This window comes from Patella vulgata, chromosome 6, assembly GCF_932274485.2.
Source record: "Patella vulgata chromosome 6, xgPatVulg1.2, whole genome shotgun sequence".
NCBI lineage: Eukaryota > Metazoa > Mollusca > Gastropoda > Patellidae > Patella > Patella vulgata.
In genome coordinates, this window is record NC_065884.2 from 29,013,856 (window position 1) to 29,030,109 (window position 16,254).

Below are 16,254 nucleotides of genomic sequence, written 5' to 3' on the forward strand. Positions count from 1 at the left end.
AGAGTTATGGCCCTTGATCACTTTGAAAAATCTTGTGGATGCTCTAGAGGCCAAAGTTAATATCCGATTGACCTAATATTTATACACAGTGTTTAAGGTCACAAGAAGAAGAAGCCTATTGATTTTCAGTAATTTCCGATAATTACTGCCAGAGTTATGGCCCTTGATCACTTCAAAAAATCTTGTGGACGCCCTAAAGGCCAAAGTTAATATCTGATTGACTTTAAATTTATACACAGTGTTTAAGGTCATGAGACGAAGAATCCTATTGATTTTCAACGATGTCCGATAATTACTGCCAAAGTTATGGCCCTTGATCACTTTGTGACGCTCTAAAGGTTAAAGTTATCATCTGATTGACTTCAGATTGATACACAGAGTTTAAGATCTTGAGACGAATAAGTATATTGATTTTCAATGAATTTTTATGTCTTGAACAACTAAATCCATGATATTAAAAGTTTTGTATACAAAACGTTAGCATGTGGCAGAACTTTATAAAAACAAACAAATTCTAATGGTTTTCTGATAATTACTTCATGAGTTGTTGCTCTTAATCAGATTTTAGTGTATTATAAATGTTTCATTACCGAAAAATGTAAAAATATGCGACAACTCTTGTTGACTGCCCGGACGATTTAGCTGTTGTGGGCGTATGTTTCGTTGCCTGGCAACCTATCTTTAACTATTATAATGAGAACTGTCAGCTCTTTATCTAATCTCCCATAATGTATCTTTAATTACCTTGCATTTTATGATCACCAAATTAAAAAGACACCAGGTAATAAAACAAGTAAAACTGGGTAAAATCTGGTTTGACATGTACAGGATATTGTCGATCATCAAAATTTTCTTTTATATAAGTGAAATCATTTAGTTCAAGATGTTGAATGTTCTCTGTTGGAAGTTTTATATTAATACAGCTAAACTTCTCTGATTTAGGTTAAAATAAAGTGATGAATTGGGTTGAACTAATAGTAATAACATTTTCAATAAAGAAAGTGAAATAGATGATTTTATTTATGATCCAAATCAAATTACGACATGAAAAACATTTATTTGTGAATCATGATAATCTTAAAATCTCTGATTGTCATTTGGGGAGTGTTGATCCCTTGTAAACTACATCCAACCTCGTGGGTTTTCTCTGGGTCCTCCGGTTTCCTCCCACTGGTAAAGACCCCTACGCGCAAGCGAATTATGTAAATAAAATTAAACCATATGTTAGTCCCAAAATGACCTAGTTTGTGTCGAGTGGACGTTAAACTCCATTTCTCTCTCTCTCTCTTGTAAACTACAATATTGTGAAAGTTGAATATCTACTTAGAAAATGATAAGTCAAAAAATGTTTCAATTACGTTCAGTAATTACAAAGATACATGTAAGATAACATAAGATAAAGTGATAAGATATTATTGCATCAAGATGTCCATTAAGGTCTACATGCATACACATACATTTAGACAGAATCACACACAATCAATGGCATAGGCGTACAAGGTCAATAAACGTTGGGCTGGTAGAACTTGAAATGCCCCCCAAAATTTGGGCTATTGACAATGACGTCCCTCTGCGACAGACAAAGAAGTCCCCCTGACTCATGCGCCTATGATCTACGATATGATGAATTGAAAATTTGTGAAGAACAAATTAAGGGATTATGGCTAGAATGTAGGCCTATTGCCAAATGAAGCAAGGGGCAGACATTTTGAAAAATTTGCACTAAACAGTCCTCTAAGATGTCTTTTAATTTTGTACACTGTGAATTACAAACCCTAATGGTCTACAGTCTAAACGACCACTGTACTCATTGGAAGTTATTGTGGGAGAATTTGACAGGTATAGTCTTTACGAGCAAAATTAATTTATTTTGAATTTTCCTTATTAATAAATAATGAATCCTATCGATTTGTGGAAAAATGCTTAGAACTTAAAACCAAAATGACTGTCTTTGCTGGTTTTTATGTTATGTTAAAATATTCATAAAAAATAATATTTGTTTTATGGAATACATTGTAATTTGTACATGGGCATGAGATGAGGATGCCTGTTAGTGTTAATTAATGTGAATTATTTTTGTGTTCAGGATGTTTTAACCTTTCACCCTTCTGTTGTACAACAAGATCAATAATCCATGCTATAATTAGACATATCCCAGGATTCCTTGCTGATAGAGCACATGGCTTATAGAATATTGCTTTGTTTACAATCCAGAGGGATATGGTAGACTGAACTCCATTCAATACAAGTACATGGAAGATACAACAGTTTACAACAAAATAGCTCAGTTTATTTTGGGACAAAACCAGCCAGTGAAATATCAGTTAAAATTGTTCATTTGAGATCAAGTTTCCAATTTTAGATATTTATTAAGCAAATGTGGCAGATTCTGTAATTAAGAACAAAAAGAACACTGACCAATCTTATTGTTGACAGGTTCGATTTCTTGTTATGTAAATGTTGTTGTTTTGGGTTTTTTTCAAATTACCTTAGAATTTTCTGTGAGTTTACCATCAAACATTACTTGTTTTCTTCCTTTTCCTTACTTGTATTGTATATACATGTATGCCCACATTTAAATGTGGTTTTATTCTGTTGGTCTGTAGGTCATTTGTTCACAATTGCTCGAAATGCCATGCAGATTAAAGTTATCATCTGATTGACTTTAAATCTATACACACAGTGTTTACGTTTAGGAGTCGAAGAAATTTTCAGCATTTATTGATGTTTACTGTTGATCAATTTGAACAATCTTGTGAATGCTCTACTAAATGCTAAAGTTATTATGTGATTAACCTGAAATCTTTCTATTTTAAGTGTGGTTTTGTCATGGCATTGTTTTATTCTATACTGGAGACCTAATATTTGTAGTAGGAATAATTAACATATATAATATGTAAGTGAAGATGAATGTTGTACCTTGTGTACATGTATATTAGCAAGATCGTACATGTAACAGATCCCTTTTATATTGTTAAAAAGTACTGTATAGATACACAATGTAAAATATTGACTATATATACGGGTGCTTTAACAAAAGCAACTGTCGATAAAAGGCCAACAATAGATTAAATAAGTTAATCATTATAGTTAGATTGTCAACTACTGTCACAAGTCAAACATCTGTGCATGCTGTTCCCGGTTGCCTATCAAAAAGCATTGGCACAATATTTTGTTAAATCGATGTATCGATTTTTCACGATTCTTTTTACATGTATGCACCCACATTGAAATGTGGTCGTATATTGTAGTCGCCCCCGTCCGTCCGTGGTCTATCGATCTTGCGTCCACAAATGCCTGTGGCTGCTCTAGCTTAACTTTGATCTTTTTATGAAATTGAAAAGAGCATTGCATGTGCTTGTCAGTGATACGTAACATGATATCTGGCATTTCGTATCAAGACTTGTATTTTTGCTTTTGATACCCCTACCCCCGTCCGTCATTTAATAGAGTCTCTTACCACCCGACGTTTTTCAATTTATGCAAATATGAGTGTGCCATTAAATTATTTACATATTTGAGGTAACATAGGTATTTCGTATTAAGACCCGTATTTTAACATTGAATACCACCCCCACCCTCCCCACTCACACACAGTCTCTTAATAGAGGTTAGTATCATCCAAATGATCTCTTCTCAAGTTATGATCGAAAATACAAATGTGCTAGACAATTATTTACACATTTACAAAAAGAAACGAATGCGCGATTCACTGATATGTAACATGATATAGTACTTCGTACTATCTACATATAATCATTCGAAAAGACATTTTAGCAGAGAATTTAATATTGGCAGCGATACACTTCCATATTGTATCGTGACTGCAGTGACAATACCCAGGACTACTATCGATATACATGTACATGTATGTTCTCTTTCTAACGTGTTATTCAGAATGGTTTTCTGCACTGATGAAGCTAATGAAGACTTACATGGTGTACATACAATATCCAATGTGTTTAATTTCTAAAGGTTATCACCTAGTAAACTTTATAAAAACAGTACCACAATACTATGGACCAGGAGCAGATTATGATGTCATTGCAGCCATCTTGGAAAATTTTGTGACATATCAAAATCCAAAAATGTACAAGAGAGATTCAGTAATATAAACACATCAACATGTACACATACTGTGTTCCTTACTCAGGGAGGGGTGGATGGCCGAATGGTTAGCATGTGTGCGCTGTATCATACGATCTGTCATTGAGTCAACTGGCTAGGTTTTGATTCCCCGGTTGTACGTGACATGGAGTAGGGTCGCATGTCCAACCTTGTGGATTTTTTCTTGGTCCTCCGGTTTCCTCCCACTGCTAAAGATCCCTACGCGCAAGTGAATTATTGGAATAAAATTGAACCATGTGTTGGTTCCAAAATGACCTAGTTTGTGTCAAATTTGTGAGAGCAGGGAGATATGCCATCTTTTGATATCTCTTGCACACTAAAACGCTCAGTGATGACGAGAGTTTTAGAATGATGAAATTTGTAAGTATAACCTGTAAATAATGAACAGCAGTAAATAATCCTATGAACTGTTTCTCCATTTAATCTGATCAAATTACTAAAACACATGTCCTTGTTGACATTTAAACTTGGATGTTCAGATACTCCTGATTAAAACTAACATGTGGTGTCACAAGTTCAGAATGGAATAAAGATTCTAAAAGTTTAATGCATGGAATATGTATAAAGAATTAGTCTATATGTTTACTATGTAAACAAATCTAGTATTGTTATGTATATAGGCATGTACCTTTAATATGCATTATGCAATAGCTAAATCTGTCTATTGCAGGTCTTTTTCTTTAGGGCTGAAAAGTTATCTTAATTATTAATTTATTTACCAAGACATTTAGACCATAATCAACTCTTGATGCCATCGGATTCCTGTGATATTTAGTGGATTCAAATAAGTTTTCTGGTGGATGCGGTTACAGTAAAAATGGATAATAGAGACTTTGTTTATTATCGTAACAATGGTATTAATGACAATTAAAGCTAGCCTATAATTATATCGCCGATTCCTTGGCTCAGAGTGAAGTAATTTGACTGAAATTTTCAAAATATTCTCTTTTCATTATCTATTTTTTAACTATTATAGTGAGAACTGTCAGCTCTTTATCTAATCTTACCCAGTGACCCCCCTAGACTCTTAAAACCTTTAGCCAAATTTTTTAGCCAAATCAAAATTTTAATAGCCAATTCAGAAACTTGTAGCCAAATATTATATTTCAATTCATGTGTTTGTTAATTAAAAATAAATATGTGATTTGTACTTATTTAATGCACAAGAGTATTTTTTTTACTTCTTGAACTGTCCGAAAGTTCACATTTGCGAGGATGCAGGCAACAAAATTGAGATTCTGTCATACGAGTGCTACTCGTACACTCATCATCACATCAATCACATCCACTTTGTCGTCATCAGTAACTTTCTAGAAGAAATAGAAGTTGTATCTGCCGTTTCGTTAACAATGTGCTTCGCGGATGAAGGTAGTAAAACTCAATCTATCCTTATTTTCGGTTTGGTAAATATATATTAGTAATCATTATTCATTATTATAATCTGAAAATAAATTTAAGCTAAGCGAAAGTAATGTCTCGAGACTCGATCTTTCAGTCGTTTTTAAAGTGCGTAACTATTGACTAATTTGCCACTTGCAAGATTGAGACTAGAGTCAATTAATGTACTAAAAATAGACACTACATCGAGTCTATTGAAAGAAGTGTTGAACTAGCCAATTTCAAGATTAAAATTAGAAGATTTTTGAAATTACACTCTCTAAAATTCATTCTCCAAAACTTTTGCCAGTATCATCAATTTGATCGGCAATAAAAAGAATTGTCGCCATTGGCGAATTGACGAATGTCTAGGGCGGTCACGGCTTACCTAATGCCGTTTAATAAACCTTTTGATGGTGGACCATGAACATATACATTGTATAGATCTCATTAGAACCTAGGGTTCTCGATAATTCAGCCTTGTGGTAGTTCTATTCCAAATTGAATGTTTTCTGAATTGCAGTTAAAGGAGCTAAATCACTTATATTTGGAACCAAGAAATTGACACAAATGGGTTGCAATGCATATAATAAATGTAATATAAATGATTATAAACTGATTTACATTCAATGGTTTCCGTATTTACTCTAATTTTAAATCGGTTATGTTCAGCGAAATACGCCATAAGTCTCAACCGAATGGCAACCTCTAGGGTCTGGTTATTTAAAGCTACACCGATAGTATTTATTGCACATGCTCTCCAGATAAGAATATGACGTCACCGTTTGACATGACTTGTGGAATATGTCTAGCCTAGTTCTTCGAGTCCCTGAAACGCATTATGGTACAAAATTTTGTCTTAAATATTGGATATCAAAAGCCGATCTTTTCCCGGTAAGATCACAACATCAATGTTGATTAAATTGGAAAAACAATTTGTGTTTTCAATGTCGAAGACTTTGGATGATATTAAGTTAGAGACTTACCTACTTTAAGGCGAATTTCATTTTTTATACACCCACATGGAAATGTGGATGCATATTGCCGTCGCCCCCGTTCGTCTGTCCATCGTCCACAGTTTCTTGTGAGATGAAGAAACCTATTTAATTTCAATAATTTTGTTTATTACCTCTAGAGTTATTGCCCTTCTTTCACTTTGTTGAACCTTGTGAATGTACTCGAACGCCAAAAGTTATCATCCGATCTTTGTGAAATTTATATGCATAATTAAGATTAGTGAAACGAAGATGTCTATTGAATTTCAGCAATTACCATTTATTACGTTTAGAGTTATGGCCCTTGTTTCAGTTTATTGAACCTTGTGAATGCTCTAACGCCAAAGGTTATCATCCGATCATTGTGAAATTTATAATGCATTATTTAGATTAGTGAATGAAGAAGCCTATTGAATTTCAGCAATTTCTGTTAATTACTTCTAGAGTTATGGTCCTTGTTTCACTTTGTTGCACCTTCTCTAAGTTATCTGCCGATCTGCATGAAATTTATATGCTTCATTTAAATTAATAAGGCCACTGTTAATTAATTGTTTGCTTCTCATGACCCGCCCGCATGTCCGTTTTCATCCGTAATAATTACACACTTCCATAATTATTTGGTCAAATTAAATGAGGTCAAAAATTTGTCCTGAAAAACTATATTTGTTTGCTTTTAAAAATGAACAATGAATTGACACATTAAAATCCACTTTTTATCGATGAACATGACACCGTAGGTGATAAGTAAAGTAGGCTAGAATGTGAAAAAATATATGGAGTCCATCCGTAAACAGGAAGTGATAAAGCCGTATCAAATCTGTTATCCGAACCAAGGAATGGTAGCTACAACATTCACCAAAGACCACATATATACTCTATAAAACTCTTGTCATTTGTAATAAAATTCACAGAAAGATATAAATGTCTTTTAATTCTTGCTAAATTATTTTATTTAGGTGACTAGCAATGGTCCCCAAACTGCTGTCTTAAAGTAGCTAAGTCCGTAACTCAATATCATCCAAAATCTTCGACATTGAAAACACGATTTTTTTTGCAATTTAAATCAGCATTGGTGTTGCGATCTTACCTGGAAAAGATGGGCTTCTGATATCCAATATTTAAGACAAAATAAACATTTTACCATTGGTACACGAATCGTGTACCATAATGCGTTTCAGCGCCATTTGTAACAAGGTGCTCAAAGAATGAGGTTAGACATATTCCACAAGTCATGTCAAACGGTGATATCATATTCTTATTTGGGGAGCATGCGCAATAAATAATATCGGTGTTGACTGGAATAACCAGACGGTCGAAACTGACTTGCGGTTGAGACTTCTGGCGTATTTCGCCGAACATAACTGATGACAATTCACAGTAAAACGGACACGATTGAATGTAAAACAGTATATATTAATTCATATTACATTATTATGTGTGTTGCGACTCATTTGTGCCAATTTCTAGGTCCAAAATATTAGCGATTTATCTCCTTTAAGATGGGCTCGAACATGAGTTACCGACAGAGTGACACTGCTTCGTGTATTTTAATAACAACACTATATTAACAGTCTCAAAAGGACACAAAAGTTACAAATAAATGTAAACAGTTTGAAGACAATTAACACGGAGGGGGGGGGGGGGAAATGCCGTTGGTAGTATCTTCTTTCAGGGCTAGAGAAACGGCCATGTGTGTCTTTGGACCGACATGTTAAATAATCTAGCTTATTTTGTATTTAAAAATCCAAGGGTATACTTATAATTATATATGTCAGAACAAATCATCAACCAGTTTTAAACAGGTTATTTTGTAACCTGTCAAAGTAGGGAAAGATAAAGAAATGAAATGCCAAGAATGAATGAGTTGACGAAGGGTTAATTATTTATTATGATCAAGTCTTCCGATGCTCGGCTATTGTGCAACAGATATTTTAATCTATAAATATTTATTAAATGTGAATAAATCGCGGACACTGGTTACTTTTGGATTTTCAACGACCAAGTAGCTGACATTAGTTATTGCTGAAATTGAAACCGCATTAAACTAAAAAAATTAAATTTGATCTCAATAATTAATAATTACCTCATGTAGCATGTATATTTCACAAACTCAGGTCATGAGAAACTGACAATTAATTAACCGCGACCTAAAAAGAAGAATCCTATTGAATTTCAGTAATTTCCGATCTTTGTGAAATTTAAATGCATTATTTAAATTAGTGAAACCACGTAGCCTTCTGAGTTTCAGCAATTTACAATAATTACTTCTAGAGTTATGGCCCTTGTTTCACTTTGTTCAACCTTGTTAATGCTCGATTTGATGAAAGTTATCCGATATGTATGAAATTTATATGCATCATTTAAATTTGTGAAACGGAGGTCTATTGAATTTCAGCAATTTCCGTCAATTATTTCTAGAGTTATGGCTCTTGTTTTATTTTGTGAGCCTTGTGAACGTTTGAATGACAAAAGTTATCATCCGATCTGTATGAAATTTATATGCTTTATTTAGATTAGTAAATGATTATGTTAATTTCTTCTACAGTTATGGCCATTGTTTCACTTTGAACCTTATGATAACAAAAGTTATCATGTGATCTGTATGGAATTTATATGCACCATTTAGATTAGTGAAGCGAAGAATCCTTTTGAATTTTCGCAATTTTCATTACTTACTTCTGGAGTTATGGCCCTTGTTTCACTTGTTGCACTTTGTGAATGCTCCAATGGCAAAATCATCATCAGATCTGTATGAAATTTATACGCAGCATGCAAATTAGTGAAATGAATCCTATTGAATTTCAGCAATTTCCAATAACTAATTCTAGAGTTATCCCACTTGTTTAATTTTGTTGAACCTTTTGACCGCTCGAATGATAAAAGTGATCATCCTATCTGTATGAAATTTATATGCATCATTCAGATTAGTGCAATGAAGAAGTCTATTGAATTTCAGCAATTACCGTTAATTACTTCTAGAGTTATGGCCCTTGTTTAACTATTTTCAACCTTGTGAACGATGGAATGATGAAAGTTATCATCCGATGTATGAAATTTATATGCATCATTTAAATTAGTGAAACGAAGAAACCTATTGAATTTCAGCAATTTCCGTTAATTACTTGTAGAGTTATGGCCCTTGTTTTACTTTGTTGAACTTTGTGAACATTCGATTGACAAATGTTATCATCTGATCTGTATGGAATATGCCACAACCCTTGTTGACTGCTCGGACAATTTAGCTGCTGTGGGCGTATGTTTCCTTGCCTGGCAACCTATCTTTAATTTGAATGAATAAATTTCATATGTACATGTATCCCATTTTTGAACAGCAGACAGAATTGTAAATAGGATCATTAAATCCAAGTTGGACTAGTCTAGTTTTAAGTGAACATCCTGCAGGGATATATTTTTTGTTTTTCAAAACTACAAATGGTTAAAGTAGTTAGTTAGTGCAAAGGGCATGTTTGATTGCTAGATGATCTATTTTGAATTTTCAAGTCAAAGAGCTTGTATTATACATGTATATCATGCATAGGATACACTAGGCAAATTTTTACAGCGAATCGTTCAATGAGTGTGTCCCAAGCTTAAGAAACTCTATATTTTAAATATGATTGTAATAATTTAAATATTATTGTAATAAGTGTTTATTCATCTTTTTCTATTTTGTTTCAGGTAAAGATAGGTCTTGAGTAGACAAAATGGGAGAGGAGCAACTGGCAGAAACCGCTACTGCCTCGTAAGTAATTTGGTTATAATTGTATGATTTAGAGTGGTATCATCACCCCTCTTGATGTAGTCAGGCTGATATTAGAATAAATAAAATGATGATAAACAATGTCTCGATTATCCATTTTTATACGCCCACATTGAAATGTGGTCGTATATTGTCGTCGCCCCCGTCTGGCGTCCACAATTGCTTGTGGACGCTCTAGAGGCTAAAGTTAAAATCTGATTGACTTTAAATTTATACACAGTGTTTAAGGTCATGAGACGAAGAAGCCTATTGATTTTCAGCGATTTCGGATAATTGCTGCCAGAGTTATGGCCTTGATTACTTAAAAAAATCTTGTGGACGCTCTAGAGGCTAAACTTAAGATCCGATTGACTACAAATTTATACACAGTGTTTAAGGTCATGAGACGAAGAAGCCTAATAATTTTGGATAATTACTGCCAGTGTTATAGCCCTTAATCACTTCAAAAAATCTTGTGGACGCTCTAGAGGCTAAAGTTAATATCCGATTGACTTTAAAGTCATATGCAGTGTTTGAGGTCATGAGATGAAGAATCGTATTGATTTTCAACGATTTCCGATAATTACTGCCAAAGTTATGGCCCTTGATCACTTTGAAAAATCTTGTGACGCTGTAGAGGCTTATGTTATCATCCGATTGACTTCAGATTGATACACAGAGTTTAAGGTCTTGAAACGAACAAGTATATTGATTTTCAGTGAATTTTGATAACTTGAACTGCTAAATCCATGATACTAAATATTTCATACATACTAAACGTTAGCATGGGGCAGAAATTTATAAAAACCAAACAAATTCTAATGATTTTCTGATAATTACTTAATGAGTTGTTACTCTTAATTAGATTTTTATACGCCCACATTTTCATGTTGACGTATTATGCCGTCGCCCCAGTCCGTCCGTCCACAATTTGTTTGTGGACACTCTACAGGTCACAATTCTTATCCGATTTTGACGAAACTTGAAATATAGGTTTAACTCCAAAAGATCTCGGCTGCTTTCGATATTGCCATGTATCGGATCCAAACTTCATGGATTATGGCCCCTGTTTGTACGAAAAATCACGTTTTTAGCTTGTGAACCCTATAGAGGTCACAATTTTAATCCGATTTTGTTGAAACTTGAAATGTAGGTTTATAACCCAAAGATCTCGATTCCTTTCGATATTCGCGCATATCGGAGCGTAACTTCCTGAATTCTGGCCCCTGATTGTACGAAAAATCGCGTTTTTAGCTTATGGACCCTATAGAGGTCATAATTTTTATCCGATTTAAAAAAACGTATTATTATGTCACCGTTACACCCTAAGGACGACTGAGTTCGAATTTCGTGAAAATCGGCCCAAAATTGACAGACAAAATGGCCGCCGTTCGTTCTCAAATAGCGTAAGAATATATCAAGGTTGTGGACCCTATAGAGGTCACAATTTTTATCCGATTTTGTTGAAACTTGAAATGTAAGTTTATAACCCAAAGATCTTGGTTCCTTTCGATATTCACGCATATCGGACCGTAACTTCCTGAATTATGGCCCCTGATTGTACGAAAAATCGAGTTTTTAGCTTGTGGACCCTATAGAGGTCATAATTTTTATCCGATTTAAAAAACCGCATTATTATATCACCGTTACACCCTAAGGACGACTGAGTTCGAATTTCGTGAAAATCGGCCCAAAATTGACAGACAAAATGGCCGTCGTTCATTCTCAAATAGCGTAAGAATATGGTATATCAAGGTTGTGGACCCTATAGAGGTCACAATTTTTATCCGATTTTGTTGAAACTTGAAATGTAAGTTTATAACCCAAAGATCTCGGTTCCTTTCGATATTTGCACATATCGAATTGTAATTTCCTGAATTATGGCCCTTGATTGTAGGAAAAATCACTTTCTTGTTAGCTTGTTCTCTATCCATCTCTCGAAAATGTGGGCGTATCCTGCCTGGCAGCCGCTGGTAGTGTATTATAAATGTTTCATTACTGAAAAAGTAAAAATATGCGACAACTCTTGTTGACTGCCCGGACGATTTAGCTGCTGTGGGCATATGTTTCGTTGCCTGGCAACCTATCTTTACTTAAACCATCAAGAGTTGATTGTGGTCTTGTTACTGTTAGCTTAAAGATACATTATGGGAGATTTTTATAGAGAATTTGCCATTCTTGCCATAACAGTTTAAAAGTAGATGATGAAAGAAAAATATATTGAAAATTTCAGTCAAATTACTTTATTCTGAACATAGTTATCATCGTTGTAATATTTGACTAGAAATGGTAGTGAAATGTGCCTTCACCGTGGTCGATCGTTTAATTAACAGGCGTTAACTCCACCTACATATCTCGATTATCAAGTAAAGTTTTCAATGGCATGCGGAAACGCTGTACAGCGGCCTTGCTAAGTACACTCTATCATTTAGCCTCGATCTAACTGACGTATTCTCATCAGGATGCGCCATATTTGAATTAATTCGATTTAAATCCGAGCTGTAGCCGAGCCATCCGTGGGTCCACAGAGTTGATTTTGGCTTGTTGTTTGAATAAAGATCTAATTTATAATTTCTATAACATCTGAAGCCTAAATTAATACTTGCAATAATCAGATTTTGCTCTTGCATAATGTATGTTTAATTAACTGGCTAATTAATAATTTAGATAACATGTCAGGCCTAAAGAAAGACCTGCCATAGGCAGATTTATCATTATATAATGCGTGTTTAACTGGTCCTCTTCAACAAGAGTCATACAAAATAAGTTTAAAAATAAACCTGTCCAAAGTTGATCCCTAAAAAAAAATGTTTTTGGCAGTGGAATGAAAAATAAGAAACGAACCTTCCTTAACAGAAAGATGTAGTTTGCTAGTAGTCTATTTCAATTTGAAGTATTGTATGCCGTCATCGTCATCGTCACTCCAAACTATTCTGAAGGCATTAGGCCCTGGGCCCTTATTCACGAAAACTTAAACTAAGTTACAACCAAAATTTTAAGAAATACTGCAACTTCATTGGATATATGCAAATTGATTTTACTGGTCAGCCAATCAAATTGCAGTATTTCTTAAAATTTCGATTGTATCTTAGTTTAAGTTTTCGTGAATAAGGGCCCAGAATTAGTCTGAATAAAAACTGAAACAAAAACGTTTTGATGACCCCAATCTAACCTGAACTTTGAAAATAAGATCCCAACACTGATTGGTTTGGGTCACAGTCACTGCAGGTTTAGTTTAAAATAAAACACCTTAGGTCTACATACAAAGTTTATCATTTAATATAGTAGTTTGTGATCTTTAGGGATAAGTATTACATGTAAATCTAGGCTTATTAAATATGCATCTGATTTACCTTGTGTTGACCCTACTATAAAATATTGTTTATATTGTCAACATAAAATATTATCCCAATCATAGTATGAAAAAGTATGAATTTTATTCTCTTCAAAAATAGGGAAATGTATAATCTGGATTTTTTGCTCTAATCTTCTTAATGTACAGTAAATAACACCTTTAAGCCCCCATTTATGTATAATCTAAATAAATAAACTTTTATTTATTGGCCCTCTTGCATGTTGTACACTAAAAAAGGGGTAATTGAATTGTAATTTATAATTTAATATGGGTAAAACCACATTACATATAGTACAATTGTTATTATAAATAATATGTTAAAGTTTAATATTAAATTAATGTTATTATCTCTCATTACTAATAATTAAATATATTTTGCGACCGGGTGGGGGGGGGGATTTTTCTGGATGTCTTTGAAATATGTTTATTTGTCAATGACATAAAGAGGAATATTGTGCAGGGTCAACAATTTCCTATCATGGTATTTACAAATAATTCCACTGTTTCTACATCAAATACATGTATTGTCACAGCGAATAACAACATGGAGTGTCATGAACTACAAAGTAATTTTGCAGAATCCATGTAAATATTACTTGTAGTACTGTACAAAAAAGTGTTTGTTGTTAAAACTGAACCCAGGTTTTAATTTAGTCTTACTATGGTTTAAGTGAAGTGGGACTATTTTCATTTGTTTATCTTCAGTGTTTACTTTTTATGATGTGGGACTTTGTAAATATACGCTAGACATAAACTCCTGATTTTACATACCATAGTCACTCAGAAATTATTAAAGAAAAATAATTTAGCCTTCAAGACTTCCAAGACCAGTTTATTGGGCTGTTATTGTCTATAGGTGTTTAAATAATTATTGTTAACAAAGTTTTATTATTTTTATAGCAAAAAGTCAATATTTTTACAGAAAAGCCTTTGATTACATCAAACAATAGAATTTAGGACTAAATTTCTGTCTATAATTTAAAAAACAATAACACCATTGATGGCTTCAGTTTTTCTATCACAAATTTAACAAAAGAGTAAAATTGCTTCATGTTATTATTGTTATATAGATTAGGTGATTATCTATCAATTTGTATAGGCACACACCAGTATATAATTTATAGGCACACATCACTTTATAGGGCTGTGTCGATACAGTTCATTTTCGATACGTTACGTATTGACGATACGGCAAACCGATACGCGATACGTATCGCGATATGATGACATCACGAATTATGCCCAAAATAATCTCAAACTACATCTCAATTGAGGTCCCGTAGGATATGGGTTAATTATAAGCTCCATTCCCTTTAATATAACTAGACAAAAATAATTCTTGGTAATTTTTTGTGGAGAATGTCGTATTTTAATGTATGTGATTACCACAAAAATAACGACGGGTACACCTTTTGAAAATTTTCCATATTTAATTCACGTACCATCTTGAAGTTCACGTCCGTAATATTCCAGAATAAATTAATTACTGTCTTCGTTTATTCGATGAAATGTTCACGTTTCATAAGTCAATGATCTAAAATATTAGCATTTTTCAACTATTGCCAGTATCAGAAAATGCTGTTGCCAAAATAAGCTGATACGGCACCATGGCATTTCTTCATAACACAATTTGTAGTTTTGTCTATCATAACTAGTCACGTAACATGGCAAAAGTTTGTATTCATTCGTCAATTGATAGAAACACGGCACAATTGTCACGTGACAACCATACTTGAAATTGCTTTAAAATAAAAATTCCGTACGATTATGACATAGATTTCAATAAAAACAATATTTTTAAAATTAAGCCTTTGTCAGAATGTGTATAAACTATAAAATATAAAAAATCATAACGGTAAGCGCTATTTAAAACTAGGTTATTAACCTAATAATTCCAAGCGATATGTCACGTGTCATTTGAATTCTATCAGGAAAATATATTATTAAATGACTGTTTCTCGGTGTATTCGGTGTTCTATCAGGGGATTATATTCAATGAAGATTTAAATTTACCTAACAACTGGTCAGTGAATCCATCAATGTATGATCCAGTTATTATTTTAATATTTACCGGTACCTGGAATTCATACAGAGTGTGGAAGACGCTCAATTGGCAAACCATGCCGAGATTGTCTTCTTTTGCCACGTGGGTTTCGTGTTATTTCTTAACTGAAGAATTTGTTCAACGATACGGCTATATTACATATCGATATAAATATCGCTGGAACGTATTGATACATATCGGTGTATCGATATATCAACACAGCACTACCAGTATATCACAAAATTTTCCTATTTCCAACATAATAAATATTTATTTTGTATTTCAGAGCATATAATATAGTAGATACATCTCGACTGTCAACATTTGTTATATCAATTTTACTTATAGTCTATGGAAGTTTTAGGTAAGTAAATTTGAACATTTTGCAGGTGGTCAGTAGGTGGGTTAGGTTATGGCGTTCAGATGAAGATTTTGAGTGCCTAACAATTATTACATAGTTTTAATATACTGGTAGTCATCAGTAAGACATGGATATAATCATGTTATGGTCTCATGAATTTATTCTTGAAGTTAAGCAAACAAGCTAACCTATTACTGTATAATGTCAGTCAGGTATGCTAGGTAAAATCATTACCTTTTATAAATAGAAATAGGG

The 16,254-nt window shown here is 33.4% G+C and overlaps 1 protein-coding gene across 4 annotated transcripts in view; it reads left to right on the plus strand.

The window, feature by feature from the left end:
• LOC126825738 (signal peptide peptidase-like 3) overlaps positions 1 to 16,254 on the plus strand; it is a 60,207-nt gene that overhangs the window by 15,473 nt on the left and 28,480 nt on the right. For 3 of the 4 annotated variants that reach the window (XM_050555516.2, XM_050555518.2, XM_050555514.2), the window contains exons 2-3: positions 10,179 to 10,242; positions 15,925 to 16,002. In XM_050555516.2, coding sequence (XP_050411473.1) covers positions 10,205 to 10,242; positions 15,925 to 16,002 — 116 coding nt within the window. In that variant the 5' untranslated portion in view covers positions 10,179 to 10,204. Of the gene's footprint in view, positions 1 to 2,291; positions 2,437 to 10,178; positions 10,243 to 15,924; positions 16,003 to 16,254 lie in introns of those variants that run through there. The other variant, XM_050555517.2, reaches the window with a different exon arrangement.